General features: G+C 37.8%; 1 protein-coding gene and 1 long non-coding RNA gene across 5 annotated transcripts in view; both read left to right on the forward strand.

The window, feature by feature from the left end:
* Positions 1–283: 283 nt before the first annotated feature.
* Positions 284–4297, forward strand: LOC139777707 (uncharacterized). 4 transcript variants are annotated; one of them, XR_011719418.1, is made up of 4 exons: positions 352–888; positions 2614–2712; positions 2778–2839; positions 2936–4297. It is a non-coding gene; the product is annotated as an uncharacterized lncRNA (long non-coding RNA). The 4 variants fall into 4 exon arrangements; XR_011719419.1 differs by having other exon boundaries at positions 354–888; positions 2778–2824; XR_011719417.1 differs by having other exon boundaries at positions 359–888; positions 2778–4297.
* Positions 4298–11478: 7181 nt separating this feature from the next.
* Positions 11479–21585, forward strand: part of Mgl (low-density lipoprotein receptor-related protein megalin) — a 45835-nt gene continuing 35728 nt past the window's right edge. The window contains exon 1 of the mRNA XM_071715259.1: positions 11479–12111. Within this exon, the coding sequence (XP_071571360.1) occupies positions 11934–12111 (178 nt within the window). The 5' untranslated portion in view covers positions 11479–11933. The remainder of the gene's footprint in view (positions 12112–21585) is intronic.

Raw genomic sequence — 21585 nt, forward strand, 5'->3', positions numbered from 1 at the left:
CAATTAAACGACTGACTCACAAACCTTTTCAATTGCACTTCAAAAGTCTTTATACGAAATACAAACGATTTCATATAGAGATTCTTTAAAAAGACGTTTATTTCCGGCCAAATACATACGAATCGACGTCACAAGTGAGAATTATCTGAGTTTTGATGTAAATGGAAAGCACCCGCTAGGTCTACAATGCGAGTCGCAAAGTCGTGAGTCGCAAGAATTGACCAATCACAATCGAATTTGAGGAGAATAATCGACTGTGATTGGTCAATTCTTGCGACTCACGACTTTGCGACTCCCATTGTAGACCCAGCATAACTGATTCGCCCTTAAGCAGGGCACACACACTTTTCGTAGAACGTAACAGTAAGGTTTCGACCAATCGCGTTGTTCGATTCGGCCGTCTGTAAAGCCTTGTGTACACGATACTAGAAATCGGTCCGAGTTTCGGTTTAAGCCAATGAAACTGCTGCTTTTCTGTAAGAGCTGCATGTTGATTGGCTTAAGGAGGTTCTACAGGTACTCTCTAGTCAGTCGAGAGATGAAGAGAAAATCTTCAAATTCATCAATTCTAAGTATTTATAAAATATTTTCATGAATTTTGATGATGTTAGAGCTTATATCATACCCGTATTAGTCGAAGCGAGGAATAATTAAAAATATCGTGTAAGTGCTCCTTTGACTCCGGCTTCTTATACATGCGAGAAAATGTGATAACGTCACGAACTTGAGTCTCGCTGTTCTGCTCATATGAGCGTGGTCCTTTTCTAGTCAGTGACTGCGTTTACTTTTATAAATTTACAATGACTCCTCCAAGCCCGACCAATTCATGGAGAAATAAGGATAGAGTCTTACGTGGTGTCAAAAGAGGAAAATTCGCTAAAAAGAAAGGTGTTCTTCGAATGGAAAATGCCCAAAATCATTGACAGATAAAAGGTTATGTGAGGTGCAGTCGCTGCGACGTTGTTAAATCTCCCTTGTTATTCGAAGCACGCTACGTGAACTGTGATATGGCCTGTTTCAATAGCCAATATCACAAAATTTTACACGATAACCCTTGTTTTTCTCGATATTTCTGAAAAGCTTAGATTAAGATCTATAAGAGCTCCGTTTTTTGAATCTCTGGTAGGCCGCCTTCATATAATTAATATCTTGTTTCCTGTCTCCGGGAACCTTTTTGCCATAAGAGCTCATGTTAAAACTGTGATTTCAAAATTCATTTTTGCAAATTTTTACACGATAACCGATGCTAAAATTTTTTGAGCACTTTTCTCGCATCTCACTTTATACGTCCATGAAGTTTTTTTCCAATTTTTAGATACATCCATTATCTGTAGAACCTCCTTAAGGGGTAATATCACCTTGTGTTCACTATCTTTTTCTGAATTTATTATAAAAAAATGAAAAGATTTATTAATATTCGGGTTTTTACATGTGAAAGTACAAGTCTTAAGGTACATAAAAAAATTTTTTTTAGATTTTTAAAAACAAAATGGCAGCTCTCGCAAAACAATCCTTTTGATCCATTACGCTATAATATTGTATACTATAAATAAAATATGTCAGACACATATTTCTTATGATCAAGTTTTGTAACATTCTCTTCTGTATTTTTTAAATAACATCTGCGTATTGATAGCGATATCATATTCCTCATGTATTCATCATAGCAGAATAATTATAATATAACATGTTTAATTCTTACTTTTTGTACTTTCAAATTAATTTTTACGTTTGACAAGAACGTAGGATAATTTTCTGCTCAGCTATGATATTCTTTTTATATATGATATGTATATATGATAACATTTTTTGACAATAAAAACAATAATCTAATTTATGTCATATCTGTATTATAATCTCTTCTTGGTTCCTCTTCGTGTTTGTTTTTCTTTCTTTTTTCCTGTTTGTGCGTCAGTCTTTTTATTTTGTACCTACAAATATAAAAAAAACCACAGAGAATCGATATTACAAAGAAGAATATGCATTTAATGTTTAAAAAACATGTACTTAATATCTAAAGAGGTACAATATCAATCTGATCATCGAAACACTAATTGTATACTACATGTTTTTTTTCTAATTAATGTTCTAAACTGTTCTAAATACATAAATATTGTAGGTACGTAACTTTTTTAGATAAATCTCTTGGATTCATAAGAATGCAAATAATTACATAATTTGCCTTTATTCGATGAATAACCGCTTCAAAAGAAGCGGTTTCTTTCCTTTATTTATTTATTTTTAGAGCGTTGTCAAAATAATTGTTTCATGGAATGTCGCCATAATAGCTGAATAGTATAATGTACTGTACATAGTTTTGAACTGTCGCTGTATATGCCTATTTATAATATATATATTAAACTCCTTATACATACGTACCAGTGCATTTTATCCCAAAAGTATAAGTGATGTATACATTAGAAAGTTAATGTACTCTTATGTATACAATAAAATGTTAATTTTTTTTTTCTGTCGTCAAATTTGCCAATTAACATATATATATATATTATTATATATTTACAACATTATGATAATAATATATATATTATATATATTTATATAGCTAATTTTGCATATTTTTTCGCGATTAACGCTGGAATGTTTTAATTTTAGTTCTGTTGTCAGCTTACCAGAAGTGGCTGCCGGAACCAGCGCACGCAGAAGTGGCACAGATATAGCCGCCTTTGTAATTAAGAATAAAACATTAGGATTGTAATTATACAGTTTTTTAGATAATTTAATTATTTTATATATGAAAAAAAATCGAAATGCATCAGTTTTAGCCCTCCAGGAAGGGGTCGATTGCGTATCTTGAAATAATGAGGTAAAAATTACAAAAGTGAGAAAATTTATTAGCGTTTCTATGATTTTATTTATCAAAATCTAGTAAAATCTGTTAACTTTTGTCATTTTTATTTCGGTTCACCTCGCCCAGGCCCGGAGACCTGCTGCGGATATGAATACGAACCGGCGCGACACCTCCACGTGGCCCCCTCCTGGATTTTCAAGGTCCGAGGGGAAGATCCGGACACCGCCGCAACTGCGGTGCTCTTCGCGTTCCAAACCCGGATGTTATTGCGAAAAATTTTTCGCAATAAATTTAATTATTTAAATGAGATGCTTATATATAAGTATCAAAGATTACATCAGCTTATATTGGTTAAAAGAGCGTCTTCACGATAACTGAGCCAAATTGTGGTTGTATTGTCTTGGCGATTATAATGGCCAGTAGAGTCGATTAATATTCCCATTGTTGTTTATTATTTGACTGGCGAAATAAAAATTTATTTATGTTTGTAACTCAATCTAATTACGAAGAATTCTTTCCCGAAAATGTATGACTTGTTATAGAAACTTTACAGTAGAAAAAAATTAATTATATTCGATCTAAGGGCCAGATGTTTATTTAAGGTTTTTTTTATATATTTGTATCGAAAATACGTCACATACTATATTTTTTACTTGCGCGCTGATCTCTTTAGACTCTTTAGAGGCATGTAATTTCACTAGTATTTTTAAATTTAAATTTTTAGGAAACACATTCTTCAAGCCTTAAATAAACGAAAATACACGAAATACAAATGGTTTCTCTCACTTCTTAAAATAGACGCTTAATGTATGTTAATTTTTAATATTGATTTTAATTTATAGTGTAGAATAAAAAGATGGCACAACTTTTTATAGCGCATTCTGAGAACCAGTGAGAGAGTATTTTTGTAAAATGCCAAGGTTACCGAGTTATTTTAGCATTATAAGACTAAGCATTGATATGGAATTTATGTAGTCAAATTCATAATTACATCAATTACTTATCTGTTATCGATTTTCCCTCTATTCCTACAATCTTATTTTCTTTGACATATTACAGAGACGGTAATTAGCTGATATTAACAAGCTGATTAATAAAATGTTTGATATTTAATCGCGTGTGTCTATTGTAAGAATACTAAAAAGAAATTGTAAATAAGACAAATGGAAATTTAACGATTTGAAAAAATTGCAGATTATATTACTATGTGTATATTTCTATGTAAATGAAAATTTTTATTTAATTCAATAATACATCATATATATTCTGCATTTTAATGAAATAATAAATTTACTAATTATTACATTAACAATTAAGCATTTATTTAACAGGGATACGAAACTGTTTATACAAAGCATAAATGATCAGTTACAAACAATTTAAAAAAATTATGTTTATTAATTGCAAACTAGTGAATTTTGTACACGTGGAAACATGTAGCTTTAATATTACATGTAATAATTGAATAAAATAATATAGTTTTATGTATTTTTATTAGAATAAAACTATATTTTGTCTTGAAAAAAATTTTTGTTTATACGCTATTCATTAATTCGACGAATCTACTAAAATCCTATAAATGCAAAGTAGACGTATTTGTAGGATCAATGTCACTGACAAAATTAATTGGCAGTCCAATGTTCAATGGAAGTGAAAGGCAACACGAATATATATAAGCTTGATCAGTTTACGTGGATTCAGTAATCTTTGTTGCTTTTGAGGTGACATACGGCTGTTCTTTATACACATATAGTGTATATCGTAACAAGAATCTTAACAAAGTAAAAGTTTATAAATTTCTTTTGTTTGGAAGATGTTTGCCATAATTTTTGCTTTTGGACTTATAACAACACATGTTACAGCGAAACTACGTAAGTAAATAAAAAAATGTGTTCTTATTTCCATCGCTATATATATGTACTCACGGACTATTCTGTTCTACACATAAATAAAGCTTGTTATATTATGAGTGCTACTCATTTATATTTATTTTAGAGACGTTTAGTAGGCATGAGTTGGCTTGTATAAAATCTTTCGAAAAGCACCAACATATAATTTTTTTCGTACATATGTTTTAAGTAAACTTAAATAAAAATATTTTTAAATAAATATTTGCTGAAAATTTAAAGATTTAATTATTGAAAAAATTAAAAGAAAACATTTTGTCCAAGATTTTAAATCTATTATCAATGTATAAATCAATCGTAAACAGTTTAATTTAAAGTCGCAAGTTAAAGAAAATGATTTAAATCCTGCAGCTTCCTACCTTCACGCCTGTAGCCACAAGGATACCAACTACAATCAATGCATTGCAAACAGCATCGATAGTGTAAAAGATAAAGTTTGCGCAGGATTTCCAGAATTGAACATTCCACCAGGCGAGCCACTAACTATTGAAAAAATAGTTATTTTTGACGCAAATAATATTAAATTGTATCTCAAAGATGCGAAACTATATGAATTTTGTGATTTCGTCGTAAATTCGGTTAATGCAGATTTTGAAAAGCTCCACTTCGATATTGATTTCTCATTACGACATGTTTATATAAACGTCACGTATGATTTTGATATACATCTGTTGGTGCCCGTTGCTCATAAGGGGCCAGCTGACATTACTTCAGGTAAAATAATCGATCCTACTTTAAAATAAAAGGAAAGTTTAGAGAGAAGACAAAACTTTTTTTTTCTTTTAGTATAGAAAATTTAAAGTATTACTTTTTTAAAGTATTTATTTTATTTTATTATTAGAATGTATTTTTTGCAGATAACTTAGGATTGAAAGTAGGCCTGGACTTAAAAGTGATAACCAGAAACGGCAAAAAATATATATTTGCGTCGAAAGCAACCACCAAATGTGACATCAAATCATTTAAATATAAGTTCACTGAGGACAAAAAAGAATTAGCCGAGTTGCATAAAATTCTTGACGATGTCGTATCCCAAAATACAAGGGAAGTTGTTAAAGCTGTTTCAGCAGCTTTTGAAGAGAGAGTCTCCAGATTCGTTATATCAATGTTCAATGATATAGCCTCCTCTCGTTACGAGGAACTATTTTCGCCAGAGATATGAATTGTTTGAGACTTTGAGATTTATTAGGCTACATTAGGTTACGCATACAAAACTTATTTGCATATTTTACTTAAATAAAAAAAAACATTGTTTTAATTGTAAATCTATTTCTAAACTGTTTTGCAATTTTAATAAGTTCCATTAATTAATTCTTGTTTTTCTACAATAAAAACATGTCAATAAAAAACTAATGACCTTTGAAATTTATCGATCTTCTTTTCAAACCCAATCATATATCACGATATAATTATAATTTGCATCGCAATTGTTATAAAAACAAATATAATATAATATAAAATCTGATGCGAGAATACGCTTTATTAATCGATTTCCAACGTAATCGAGCGACAAAGCTATTAAACGTTCTGTGAAAATAACGCGCCGGCTATAATGACCCGGCATTAAAATCTCCTGACGTCACGCTTGCCCGGCGTCGATATTACTTTCCGATATGATGCCAGTAAATACCTGCCTCTATCATCCTTGACTGAGCACACTAACATTTATATACGCATTTCACTTGCAACAATTAATTATTTAAACGTTCCAGTTTAATTTTCTCTCAATTATAATATGTACTGTTTGCGAAATAAAACCAATTTTAAGTATTTAATTATTAATAAAAATAAATTATAAAAACCGTTTAAATATTTTTAATTTGCACTATGCAAGTAGGTTTCTGGTTAATACACCAGCACTAAAAAGTGTTTTGTACAAATTTTTTTAACTCAATCTTCCCAGAAAAAAATGTATAATCAAATTAATCATTACATATTATATAGGGACGTAAATCACGTCTTTAAATATAATTTCGTACAACTTAGATCGACGAGAGAGTATTTCATCCTTTCCCTCGATCGCGATCGCTGCGAAGGTATCGCAGCATCGAGCGGCGTAAAAATTCGTGCTCCCGTATCACGCGAGGAATTTGCGGAAGTTATTTGTTTTGCAACACAGAGAAATGCGCGTCGCCGATGAAGCAATTTTACATTCGCCTGGCGATGTGGCGATGCGACGCAACGCGACGCGGACGCGGCGTCATGAGAGGCACATCTCCCTCTTGCCTCCCTATATCTTATCGCCGGTGATCCTTGGAGTTCTCCGGAGACCGAAAGAGGAGGGAATCGCGCGCGCACCAAGCTCTCTGCGTTGTATGCGAGTTTTGACCTTGTGGCATTTGGTACCTGTCCGTACCAGCCGACGCGCATACACAACTCCACACCCAATCCCACAAGCACGCGAGCAAAATAACTAAGTACCATCTCCTTCTCTCGTTCGAGCTCCCCCCCCCCTCTCTCTCTCTCTCTCTCTGTCTTTCTCTCTCTATCGCTCGCTTACCTTTCCTCTATTCCGCTCGCTCACGCAACTCGCGCGCGCACGCGTACACCGCCGCGCCGCGCCGCGCCGCGCCGGGCCCTAATGGCGACGTAACGGGGACGTCAACCGAACGAAACCACACGGGGACGCGACGGTAACAAAGCTGATGCTCGTGCATCGCGAAATTGCAGCCTGACCTTTGACCGGCACCGCCGGCACCGATCTGATTTCGCCGTGGACACCCTGATTGCCATCGGAAGCGGTGTGGAAGAGATACGCTCCTTCCGGTTTCTTACAATGCACGGCTTAACTGGGCTAAGCTGGGTTATTGACCGTTTTGTAAAGAATATGCATAACTTATTTACAGCTCATTAAATAGACTTACTCTCTTCTCCTTCGGCTAATAAAGTGAAGAAAGTTATATACTTTGCGAAGTTATTATGATATGATAATAAATTATAAGGTGGTGGAATTTCACTACATTAATTGATCGTCAAAGATATTTTTGTAGCAAATATATAGTGGGAAAAAAATGCTAAACTATTATAATTAACTTTTTAATATATGTTACAGTAATTTATCAACAACAAATTGAGAAATGTAAAGAGATATTTTAAATCTTTCCTATGTTTCGTCAAATTCATTATTTCCTGACCTAAGGAGAATCTAAAATAATTATAATTAATTTAATTTTAATTTTATAGAATAAGTTTGAATAACAAGTTTAATAAACAAAGTGTATTCAAACCGGCAGACACAATACACAACATGTATAAATTACTTATACATATAAAAAATAAATCGTATTCATAATATTTACTTATTTTCAGATTTGATTATTTAGATTCTTCTCGTAGCTATGAATAAGCTAATTCTGCTCCGATGAGATAAAGAATGCGGAAAAAGTTGGATTGGATCTGTATAAAAAGTAGACAGGAAAATGTAGTAAAATATCTTAGAGAAGTCAATTTTTCCTTAGCAACAATTAAGGAAATTCGTTTTCTGCCATAATAAATAAATAAAAAAATATTTTAGTTTAATATTCGTCAAAAGGTAAGTAAAAATAGAACGTATGTAGCAATCTATACGCTCGTATATGTAGATTTATTCGACACTATTATCCAACTGTTACTCGATTCTACAGAATGCATTGCGCATGCAATCGGCGGGAGGACCGCGGATAGATTGATTTACGTACGATTCGGAGAAATCCGGAACGTCTCAGAAGCCGGAGCCACTTTGGTACCACATGACATCGCACGATCGGGCGCATCTACGTCGCGGGACAATGGAAAAGGTCGCGCCGCGGCAGCGCGCGGCTATGGCATTTGCGGCGTTCGTCGTTAATAAATGTGTTCGCAAGAAAATGCGCAACGTATCGGACTGAGTCAAAAGGCACGGATGGGTACGGGCCTTCCCGCAGGAGGAACGGGGCGGGGAATTCCCCGTGAAAGAACGGAGTGTATCTGTATATCTGTATAACTGCGCGCTCATTGATGATGTTCCGGCACAGCTGTGTGCGACTAATTGAAGATAATCTTAATCTGCACATTGAAATATTATACGTGCATACTTTATTCATATTTTCAAATTATATCCTCATTCACGACCCGAATTATAGTCACCTACAATTAGAAGCTTTAAAAATAGCAAATAACAACGAGCAATATTTTAGAAGTTCCAGGATATTAAAATTTAGGAATCTAAAAATTCAAAAGTACAAACAACAGTTTGAGTATGGCGAAGAAAATGAAGAAATTCAGCGAAGTTTGACGAGCGGTGTCTTTGATCAATCAACCAATGAGATTATAGTAGATATGCTATAATAAATATATATAGCTATATCGCTGTTTGTATTTCAAAAACCTCTTAAAATACAAATGTATATTTACAATTTATCGTCATTAAATATTTATACAAGATATTACGTATGTAGGTATTTGATAATTATCTAAAATGCATTTCTTACACTTTCTGCATTTAAGTTAAAGTATACATTCTCTCAAATATTAGATGAAAATAAAGAAAAGAAGACAAATCTAAACGGAATAAATTTGTCGTTATATTAATGTTTGATTTGCTGCTACAGTTGTTAATTCAAAGTCGACTTTCCTAATAGCACGGCATACAACGGAGACCGGATACGATTGGACGTCAATTAAGCCAGTTTATCTGAAAATCCGCTTCGTCAGACGGCAAGGCCAACCGGTGGAGCATCGCATCCAACGATTTTCCTCGCGTTTCCTCGCCTTGCGATTTAAAGACGGTCATCGAACGCGAACGGTCGAATCATCATACGGATTGTACGCATCTTTCATCGCAACCGCTTACAAACTCGTGATGAAGCTTCACATGGGGGTGGGAGGGGGCAACGCTGTTATTTTCAGTTACATCGAGCGGAATTTTCCAAATTCGCATAATTGACGTGTGACAAACGATTCAAGGTGAATCCTCGGAAAAAAATTCAAGAGCTCCGAGGCTCCAGAGTCGCTTGGAAATAATAATAAATTCGAGAATCTCAATACACCAAGTGTTGCGTGTCGATAATAATGCAAATTGCAGAGTAGATATAAAACGATCAAAGTATTAACAACAGCTTGAAGTGAATAATAATAATTATATAATTTCAATTTTCTTGGATTTCTACGTACAAGTTCAGCTGTACAAATCAGCGATGCGGATCATGGAGAGTACCGCTAATTATAAGTGTAAAAATTAGTTCTTGGAGATAATCTTCTATTTTGAGACTTACTATACCTATGTAATTGACCAATATATACATTTTATATTATCTATACGTCGTATTTAGTTTATATGTCACACACCACGTCAAATTAAACAAAGTATAAATAATGAAATAAAAGGCAATATAAGATATAATTTTTTCAATTAAGTAACTCTGACAACTGGAATTCAGCGATGACAGCGGTACTTAAATTTCTTTTATCGCAAATAAAGGAACTGCGCGTTGCGCGTTTTGCCGTCCACGTGAGAAAGTTTCCACGGAAATCGTTCTCTCCTTTGACGCATAATCGCATAAAACGCGTCGCTTGAATTAGGGGACTGACATGAGCCCACGAAAAGCCGCGCGACCCTTCCGACTTTCGTTTCGCACGCTTGAAATCGTGCTTGTTCACAATTTTCCAGTTGATTAAGTTTTCATGATAGAAATTATTTACTAGTATTTTCTAAATAATTTTCTTATTTTTATACCCATGTCCCATATATTATGCCCATATTGATTTTACAATAACAGCTTGCATTGTTTATACGTATAATATTACGATTAATAATTAATTTCCAATTTTATTTTTATAATTTGTTTTATGTGAAAAATCATCTGCTAATGCGTATCATAAAATGCCAGGATATATTTTATTATAAGTTAATATTCTTATTATTTATTCATTTTCGTTAATTTCTTACAAATATTATTTTTTACAGTGAAAAATAGCTCCTTTAATTTATTTGACAACATGCTGATAATGCACTGAATGTCATTAGTGTATCGATCGTACGTGTCATTGTGAAGATCGACGGTAAGCAAGAAACGCGATACGGATATCGCAAAACGCACGTTTGTACGCATAACATACGCTGTAATTGTTTCAAAAGAATTTCATATCAAATATTAGCATTTGTGTGACTATATACTCGATCAAAAATTAAATGTACGAAAAGTGTATAAGATTGTCGACTTAAGGCCGGCAGGACAAACAATATGCTGATGTACTTAACAAATATTCTTTTCCACTCTATTACAGCAGATCGACATATAACTTAAACAAAAATATAGCTTTTTCTTGTAAATTTAAATATAAAGAACCAAATACCAAGCGCTCACGTGGCATCGTGTTGTAATACTGTAAAATATTACATCGTTGTAAAATTCGCGAGAATATCGACAGAACAATTTTCGTAGATTAATTGCTTATCCTAATTAATTAATTAATTAATTTACTAAAATTAATTGATTTTTATTTTAGAAGATTTGAATTTGCGATGGAAATCTTCTTTCGTCTCAAATTAAATTCTATTAGAGTTAATCTTTTCTCGCAGGTTAATTCAATCTAATGAAATTAAAATCAATTCCACGCACTTCGCCCCAGAAACGGCCGTCGATATAGGTACTGAATTTGAAATCGGAGCGAGTCTCGCGCGAGTTCTCCTCTACCAAACTCGGCGACGGGCCCTCCCCACCTCCGTCCACGATGATTAGATATTGGAGGGGGTTAAGACGGCGCCATGTTGGGTCCGTCCGCGGCGCGGCGCGGCGCGCCAGCGTCAGTCGTCAGTCGCCCGATGATTGCGACCGTGTAGACGTCGCACGCACGAGCCATGAATTGAGCTCGCGTTCGCTCGTGCCGCGTCGTCGTTTTACCTTTTTTTTTTAATTTTATCCCGTTGCGCGCGCGCACATTTTTTTTTTATTTCACCCTACGTCCTCACGCGCGGGACAAACTCGCGAGTTCTTCGAACGGGAAAAATCTTGGAGGGAAGTGCCGCGGAGATCTGGAGGATACGCGTAAAACATATATTTGCGTGCAAAGTGCGTGCAACCTCTGGTGACTCCTCTCTCTCTCTCTCTCTCTCTCTTCCTCCCTCCCTCCCTCTCTCTCTCTCTCTCTTGGAAGGAGCGCGGGTGAAAGAGAGCGAGGGATAGAGAGAAGTGCAGAAGACGAGAAGACAAAAAAGGGGGGAAAAAGGAGTGAAAGGGGGAGAGGGACAGCGGCGTGCGATGGCTGTGCGGCCACGCATCGGCCCTTCCGGTGGTGAACGCGCTTCCGGAGGTGCCGGCAACCACCTCGCCCGCGCCGGGATACCCACCGTGCGATGGACCGCCAGGAGCACGCTCGTCGCCGCCGCGGCGTTCGCCGTTCTCCTCGGCGTCGCCGACGTCGCGGCCATCCGATCGGGTGAGTAAAAACCCTCCGCCTCACCGCGCGCTTATGAATCCCGGGGCTCTTTAAACTTTAAATCTGCGACTTCTGCCCGCCGCCGAGGGGGAAGGGGGGGGGACGCCCCGCTTTCGCCAGCGGGCCCCCCCCCCATTCGTTTCGAAAACGCCGGTCAGCAAATTGCCAGACGACACAACGTCTAAAATTAGGACGTAAGACGTCTTGATGTGTGTTAAATGGAAAAATATGATTCGGACGTCTTTAAGACGTCTTACGTCCCGATTTTGGACATTGTGTTATCTGGGTTGCTTCCGCAGCGATTTATCTCGAAGATGTGCGAGGCAATTGCATTCGTTATGTAATTCAAGCCCAAGCTATCGAATGATAGTCTACTCGGAATTTCAGCCGTTATGGAGATTTGAGATTTGAGATCCGAGATCATCTCGGATACTCGCGACTCTCCGGCTTGCGTACTTGGCGCGAGACACCGCCGCGCCGTGTCTCTCGATCGAATCGCATTTTTTTCCACCTAGTACACTCGCCACTTGTTTATCGTGTGAGAAAAATGCGGCAACAGAAACGAACGGAGCTCGTCGGAGCTCATCCTTTTTGAATCCTCCGTTTATCCCGTTAATCACATCGGCAGTCACACTTCTGCCAAAGTACCGTAGCCGTATGCCGTATACGTGATCGGGCCACCACGTCGATTTTATCGAGGATTTTAAACCCGTCGAAGATATTGTTCTCTCACTTTGCTTTCTCCTTTTCTTGCAAGCGACACACACACACACACACACACACATATTAATTCCACCGCTGTCCTGCCCCATGAAACGACTTCCCGATTCCTCTCGTCTTGTTTCCCTAATACTCCGCTTTGCCGCGAGCGAAAGTTTTGGAAAAGGAGCACAATGCAAAACCTGAGCCATGTGCGAGCTAGAAAGAGCTCGCGTTGCAAAGAATACCTGCTAATGAATACGTGAGCCTAAAAAGGAAGATTCAAAAATCTCTCGCTCGATCGAACGACTTAACGATCGTCGAAATGATACAGTTCGCGTATCCCGAGTAACGACGAGTCGGGCGAACGTGAATCCCTTGAACGTGCCGATCTTTCTCGATCGGATTTGATTCGCTAGTGAAAAAAGTGGCAATCAACGGCAAGAAACGGTAACGACAGCCTCGAGAGCTTTTCGAGTTTCGGCTCCGAATTTGAGGCCGACCTTTCTCGTAAATCTGTTAAAAGTCGCACGGTCACATTGAGTGCGGTAAACCGTTTCTTTTTCTTTCCATTATGAATACAGAAGCTTATTTCGCCGGGATCTCCCACCTGTTTGTCCGTTTGTTTGGAAGTTCGGGGAGCCGACCAGCGGAGCCATGGTCAATCCGGGCCCGTCTCCTTTTCGTCACCTTGAACACCAACGCAAACTGCCTGATCTATTGTTATCACGGTGTAATGGGTTACGTTTGCTTTTTTTTCCTTGTAATCACGGTAGAGGGAGAGTCAAGTGGGTAATGATAGAAAAGTCGGGAACCGGTTTCGCGCGGTGGAGAGAGATTAAAAACCGGTGGCCGTGCCGAATTTTTCGAACAGATCTATCCAGATTCTTTTCCTAGTTTCCAGTTGTTTCTTATCGAGCGTGATCCTCTCCCAGGATCGGCGTCGCACTTCCCATATAAGAAACCGGTTTCGTATGACTCCAAAAAAAGGTATGACACAATGTTGATGTTTGGATTGTGTGACCGTAGAAGACGCCAGGACGCGTTTGAAGAAAATAGTTCTCTCGATAACGATACGATCGCCTCTCGCGTTTCAAATAATTCACTGGGATTCAAAAGCTCCAATAAAAATGAGAGATGACATTAATCTTCATTAGCCTTTCTGATATACGTTTGAAATATATCGTAAGTAGGAGTTTACGTAGACTCTGCTCAGGCTACTTTGACCTAGCACAGAAAAAAAGGCCGCGCGAAAAGAAATATAAATCTAACTTCAACGAGCGCTTTTCTTCTTCATTTGTAATATTAATTCCAAATTGCAGCTTTAATTAATACCCGCGAAAAACTTTTAATTTGTTTTGCCAAGATTAATATAATATTCATATTTGTTTTTTTTTAACACGGAATTATTCCTATATAAAAAAATTCCCTTTCTAAAAAAGGCATGGATAGTTTATTGTTGCCTCTTTTCCGCGATGCTGATTGATTGTCTCGAAACTCGATCTTGATTTTGATACCAGTCACTTCAATTCGTGGCTGTCGCGAACGGTGGTATTTTGACATTTGTCAGTTACGTAGAAGAGGGTTAACATATTAACAGAGACTTCTTTTTTCCTTTTGGATGTATCAAGATTGTTTCTCAGATAAGTTTTATAAATCATTTTTATTATAATCTTTATTCTTAATTTTTTAGAAATGATACTTTGTGTTATTTTTTATTTTCAGTAAGTGGTTTTCGTTTTTACTCTTTGTACAAATGTATTACGATGACTGTATGTATAAGGTTATTTCTTATACATGGATCTACGTAACGAGAACGTAACGAGATTTAAAGCATTGGGTAAAAAGAGGAAGAGAAATAATAACGAAAGAAAGAAGGAAGGAAGGAAGGAAAGGTATTTAAAAGAATAAATAAAAGAATTTTAATTCTTTTTTATTTTTTTCCTTTTGGATGTATCAAGATTGTTTTTCAAATACGAGATTTAAAGCATTGGATAAAATCAGTCTCTCGATTGATTGCCGTCGCGCCGTGGCTTGCTACATCTCGTGAGGGGCTGTCATCGCGGAGTGTGAACGTTTTGACAGTTTGAACGTTAGCGTAATGCGTAATGTCGTGTGAGTATAATAGTGTGACGTAGTAAAAATTAAGTAATAATAGATGATAGCGTGTTCGTTCGTAATTTTGTTATTCTTCGTGATTAAATATTGCAAAGTTAAAGATGAACAAAAGAGGAAAAGAAGGAGACAGAAAGAAAGAGAGAAAAAGAGAAAGAGAGGCAAGTAAGCTTAAAATAATAATTAAACTTATATTGTGCGTTACTCGTCTATTACTACGTTTACGCGAGCGTTACTTCTGTAGTAACTTACGATAATTCCTTCGCGTAAACGGGATTTTCCTTTGCGTAAACGGGATTTTGTAGTAACTTACGATAATTTATTCCGCGTAAACGAGTGATATATCGTAAGTTACTACAGAAGTAACGCTCGCGTAAACGTAGTATATGATGCAGATGATGATGGCGTGTTTGTTTGTAATTCCTTAATTCTTTGCGATTAGATATTGCAAAGTTAAAGATGAACAAGAGAAAAAGAAGAAGACAGAAAAAGAAAGAGAGAAAAAGAGAAAAAAGGAAGAGAGAGAGGAAGAGAGGCAGGTAAACCTTAAAATAATAATTAAACTTATATTGTGCGTAACTCGTCTACGATGAAGATAGTGATAACGTGTGTGTTCGTAATTTCTTCGTTCTCCATGATTGGGATATGACCAAGTTAAAGATGACAACTAAGAGAAAAAGAAGAAGAGTCGAGAGAGACAGAAAGAAAGAAAAAGAAAGAAACATAGAGAACAAGGGAGAGAGAGAGAGGGGCGAGGCCGGGGGGAGTTAAGAATTTACTTTCGTAATTAAAGAGATAATAGGCATGTTAAAAATTTTGTATATAAAAATTGTACGTATTTTTTTTCGAGGCTTTTAATTAATTATTAAAAGTGTATTTATATCGTTGCAAAAAACATGAAATTAATTTAAATAAAGATTTTTCTGTACAAAGTCATTTGAAAGTCATGTTGTTATGTATATACCGTTAAATTTTTCTTAATGCGTTATTATTAAAGAGCAATAGCGTTGCAAATGTTGTTTTGTGTAATGATATAGAAAAAAAGCTAAATGGCGCGCGCGTAGCGCGCGCTTGTAGTGTTCTAGTATATTTAAAAAAGGCATAAATACGATGATGTGAAAGTTATTTTTATAAATTTCGAAAGACGTCTTACAAGATGTTTTTTCGAACGTTATATTGATTTATCCTCCAATCAAACGATCACCTGTTTGTCGCCGTAAAGATTCGAAATTTAACGACGCAATTCTGGTTAGACAAATAGAACGTTGTGCCTTGATGGCACAATGCAACATATACCTTATTGATCTGCGTGAAGTCATTCCGCGAGCGATATTAATAAAGATCTTTTTCTCTCGTTCGCATACACGAAAACACACGTTCACATATTTTACGCACGTGATACGTGCAATCGTGAAGATAACGCCGGCAGCGGCGGAGGATAAATATCAATATGTTGACGATTGGCTAAATTAAATCTCTGACCTTCCATGATGAACTCGTTACCCAATCCGGAGTACGTCGACCATTTAAAACTTATCAATCCGATCGGCGAATCTTTCCTACAGCTTGAAAGGTGGATTCTGTATTTTTTATCTATTTCTCATTTACATTATTTCCTTATTCTTCGTTTACGCGCTACAATAGCGACGAAGAATCTTTGTTAAATTAGATTGTTTGTTAAATAAACTGATTATCGTCGTTTCATTTCTTTTTTTCTGTTGTTGTGATTTTGTTTTACAGAGGACACCTTAAATAATTAGCGCAAACAGTAATTTACTTGAAAATTTCGAATATATGTCAACTTCTCCCTCTTCTCTCTCTCTCTCTCTCTCTCTCTCTCTCTCTCTCTCTCTCTCTCTCTTTCTAAAATTTGATATATATTTATTCAAATTTTTGTTTACAAAAGAAACATAATGAAATCAAATATCATAAATAAAATAACAAGCAGGCTTGGTCATTTATCCTTAATCTCATAAGACGCATGATACATAACTCAAAAATGCAAATAACTCATCCGTCTTCATAAACATTTCAGAATGAATTGTCTCGTAAAATGTGGAAGCGTCTTCGTCATTTTATCGATCTTCCGGCAACTTTTTCATACCTTGCAAACCACCGTGCCATTGCAAAAAAGCTCATGCACATCATTGTGGGCTGCGGATGAGACAAGTGGGACGAATCAGTGGGTCAACGAAACGACCTTCGTACTCGAGAGCGCCGCAAGAGTTTGCAAGCTCTGATTCCTGCAACACGCGCGCGAAGAAGGCGAGAAAGTTCTCCCCCCCCCCCCCCCCCCGAAGAGTCGGTGGTTCTTTGACGTATTTAGAGCCGATCTCTCCTTAGCGAAAATCCGATTGGACGGCGGCTTTTTAATTTTCGACATTAATTAGGCCGACAAGCCCGGCTTTATAATTGTCAAAATCACGTTATTGTTGTTCGAGGAAAATATGAGAAATTTTCAGTCGGACATTCGTGACATTTAAACGCTGTATTTACTTAACGGCTATATAAGTATCTCAGGGTCAGACTCTGCTTCACGAAACTTTTCAGCTCGATATCTGTGGAAACTTTCGCGACAAGCCACTCAAATTTACGATCAATGTCAAAAGCAAGGGAATAAACGGAAAAAAAAGCTGAGCTTAGCCCCGTAAATTTTTAACCTCGTTGCGTTCCGGTTTTTCCCGAAATTTTCCCGAGTAAAATTTCACGTCGCTCTCCCTCGGGGCGATGACATTTTTTTTTTTTGCGGTCGGAGGAAACGACGTTTCCTGAATACGAAATCGAATAGCGGCATCGGCGGAAACTCACGAAGCCACGATCGGCCGATAGGCAACGGCTGCCTGCCGCGCGCGGCCACCGAAAGCACAAACTCTTGTAAAAACGAGGAAGAAGAAACGGCAAACAACAACGTTCGCGATGTCGCGAGTAAGAAAAAAAAATCACGACGATCAACGACCTCCGCCGGTTATGTTGGGCTTCGTCGATCGATTTCTATTTATAGAAATTGATCGAATTACAGTTTCAGCGGAGAGGCCCCGTGTCTTTTTAACAGTGATTACGCACGTACGCGGTCGCTGTGATTTCATTTGCGAGTCTAGACATGACATCGTCACGTGCGATCGATCGGCCGTCGTTACGTATCGGATTTATCGTCTCGACTAGTAAAGGCAAAGATGACAGTTATATACGTTCGTTAAAATATTTATCTTGTATTACATCAGGCCGCCTCGGAATAACTCAAATGAGAGCATTATTCCCGTTGCTGTATTTACACCTCGGCTCATCTGCGAGAAAAATCGTGCGTCTAAAATGAACTTTCCTTCCAACGTAGAGATCCCATTGAAGAAATAATAATATTTAACCGGATTAGAATTTATTTGCGCCGGAATGATAGGCGAGAAAAAGGATCATTACTCGCATTTTCCCCACATGTGCCGCCTTCGCGAATAACCGCACTAGCGAAGGCTACTTCGCCGCTAAGCAAACTTTCATTGATACAACGTGTTGTACGCTTCGAAGGCTGTCGGAGGTGAGCCCTCGGGAGTGCCCGGTTGGAAAACACGGGCGGCCAGCGTGGCGTGGACAGACGTGAGGCGTCGAAATAAATTTATAGGTGAGGAGGGAACCCCCCCCCCTCTCTCCGGGCGAGCGAGCGAGCGAGCGAGAGGGCTCCGGCCGTTCTCCGAACATGCTGTCCTTCTTCCCGGCCTGCTGCTCCTCGTGTTCGCTCGCGAGGAGAGATAGCCTGGGCTCTCCTCGCGGCTGGCAGGTAAAGTCAGTAGGCGGGCTCAGGTTCGTTCACCTCGGCCTAGCGGCCGACCGGATAGCGGGACCCTGGCTTTCCAGCGGGCTCGTCGTCGTCGTCGTCCTCGTCGCCTGTCGTCGTCGTCGTCATCGTCGTCGTCGTCGTTGTCGTTGTCGTAATCGTACCGCCCAGTATACATACGTACTCGTGTAACACGTTCGCACAATTATGTCCGCACGCCTATGCCAGCGCCTATATTCGTGCACCTTCGCACCTGCGAAAAACGTATCCGTTCTGTGCGCGGCGCGGCACTCTCCTCCGGCTCCGCGCGCATATATTATATTGTTGCACCGGCGCGGCGCGGCGCGGCGGCTTTTGCTCCTTCGTCGGCGTGGGCCGTTAGCTAATTGGCCGCGTTAATTGAGCCCGAACGGGGCCTCAACGAATTCATTCTCTCTCTTTTGCAGAAACGGCGGAGGATAAACGAATTAAGCGATCTATGTCAATTTTGACGCGCCGGAAATCCGCCAAAATTTTCTTAATCTTAAATTATCTTGAAATCATTAAAATCGCGATTTTACTATCTTTTCTCTACACTGTTAAATATTAAAGGAAATTGAAACCATTATCTTGAGTTAAATAACATTTTATTATTTTTAACTATTATGTATGGAAATTTATTATCTTTAACTTCATTGGTTGACTTAAATTGAGTACAATTTGACTGATCTTTCATTTACGAGCGAAAGAAAGTTTCACGGTACTCTATATAATTATATAAATGTATAGAAATAATTCTTACATTACACTACTTTATACACTGCGACAGAGAGCGAGGCGTAAAATGCGCTTTTTTCCGCGCTGGTAACGTCGAAAAACGAATCTGCCGTGATTATACCGTGTTGCAGTATCTAATCTGTTTCGGCGAGAGAAAAAAGAGCCGCGTTGCAGATCCGTGCTGGAAGATTCAGATTGAATATGCACTTTATCAGCGCGTATTTTGAGTCGACGTCACGGATTGCAGGAAGCACGCGAGCGTATCGCGGAATTGCCCGATAAAGAGGAACGTGTCGGATGGTTCGTCGCGAAAAAAAAGAGAGAGAAACAAACGTTTATCAAGTCGTGTCGAACGATTTCGCAGGCTGCCCGTGTACATACAAGGTAACGGAGCCTGATAGTCAATACATTGTTGCGCGCCGTTGTCGATATCTTCCGCTTGCGTATAATCATCATTTATACTCTCTCTCTCTCTCTCTCTCTCTCTGAGGAGGAATATATCATTGAAATCGTCTGCTTTCCTCCACGGTGCTGACGCAATTGGACCTTAGGAATTTAAGCTAAGCTATCCCCGATGCATCCCTCGCGACCCGAATTCTACTCGCTTCCGAAGTCGCAGAGACCCTCGCGATCGTATCATTCACGCCGATACATTTTGAGCGGCGTAGTCCGGGGCACGGACGTTGAAACGGTACATTTCCACTTGCCGGATGACTTTTATAATTCCATTTACCGTGAATTACCGTACGCCGAGGGTCACCTGCATATCGGCGAGAGATCGCGGCGGATTTTTCCGGCCGATGGCAAATTGATGCCAACCCCGCGTGGGAAACATCAACTTTCACCCACGAGACCAGAAGTAAACTCGTAGCGCGCGCGCGAGTGTAACGGCTCTTCGTGTTTCAACGAATCGCGGCCTAGTGTTTGCCGAGCGAGATAAAAAGAGAGGAATAAAAACGAGAGAGAGAGAGAGAGAGAGAGAGAGAGAGAGACAAAGAGAGAGAAGGCCTTGATTATAGTTCTAGCATGTTTTTTTTAAGACTTTTAATTTTAAGAACATCTGCCACGACGAATACACCGTTGCAATTCTTTTATCTTCGGCTTTAAGTATCCCGGTAATTGGATCTTGAATCAACGTTTTGAAGAAGCAAATATCCCACGCTTAAAAATTGAAGCTTTCTTTCAGCAGCTCTTCCGCTGTTTAATTAAATGGAGACGCTAAACTTAATTTGTAATTTAATTGGGCTGCAGTAACATTGTAATTGTAGAAGTAATCACGTGGCACCGCGAGCGTCTTTGAGAATGTCTCTGAAAAATGCCTTTGAAGAACGGGTCGACACGAGGTATAATGGGTTTTCATATAAGGTACAATAAATCCATGTACCTATTCATTGAAAATACCGTTTAACGACATTTCTTAATGAATAGCGCGTGTCTACAAAGAGAGTCATTGTTCTATTCTCATTCATTCAATTATTCATGCACTCTCGCGTTATCTGTTATCTATGCTGCTGGAGTAATCTTTGGGTTGGGGTGACTTTAAACAAATATTTGTCGCTGATACATAATCAATTGCAAGAATAAAGACTCGCTATAATACGCCAGAATTAATTTATTTGCTCAAAAATTTGTCATTTTCATCTACTTAATGTATCACTTCTTTTCTGTTTGAAGTGTTACTTTCCAAGAAGTACCGTTTCATTTATGAAGAACGTGTTGTCGGTAATATCGGTTAACATATTTTTCGTTTACTTTTCTGTTCTATGAAGAATTTAGTTAGGAATAGATCAGGATAATATTAATGGACATAATTTTTGAAATTAGTGCATGAATAAATAAAATTCATTGTTAGACAAATCGTCAAACATTAACTTAAATATTAAGTATATTCTTTCATTAATTTAGAGTCTCTTAAAACTACGCTTAAATTATGCTTTCACTAAAATTATTAAACTTCAAATTACATCTTTATCGTAGCTGGGATGTAATTGACTTAAATGAAAAATTAATAAGTTAATAAAAGGCGTCAACAAATCTTACAGTACAAAATTTAATCAGAAATAACATTCGAATGATTTTCCAATATCTTTTCGGCTCTTTTAAGGACTCAAAATCACAAGAAAATAAAATTAATTTTA

This window comes from Temnothorax nylanderi, unplaced genomic scaffold (assembly GCF_030848795.1).
Source record: "Temnothorax nylanderi isolate EJ_2023f unplaced genomic scaffold, tnyl_v1.0 TNYL_tig0158_pilon, whole genome shotgun sequence".
Lineage (NCBI taxonomy): Eukaryota > Metazoa > Arthropoda > Insecta > Hymenoptera > Formicidae > Temnothorax > Temnothorax nylanderi.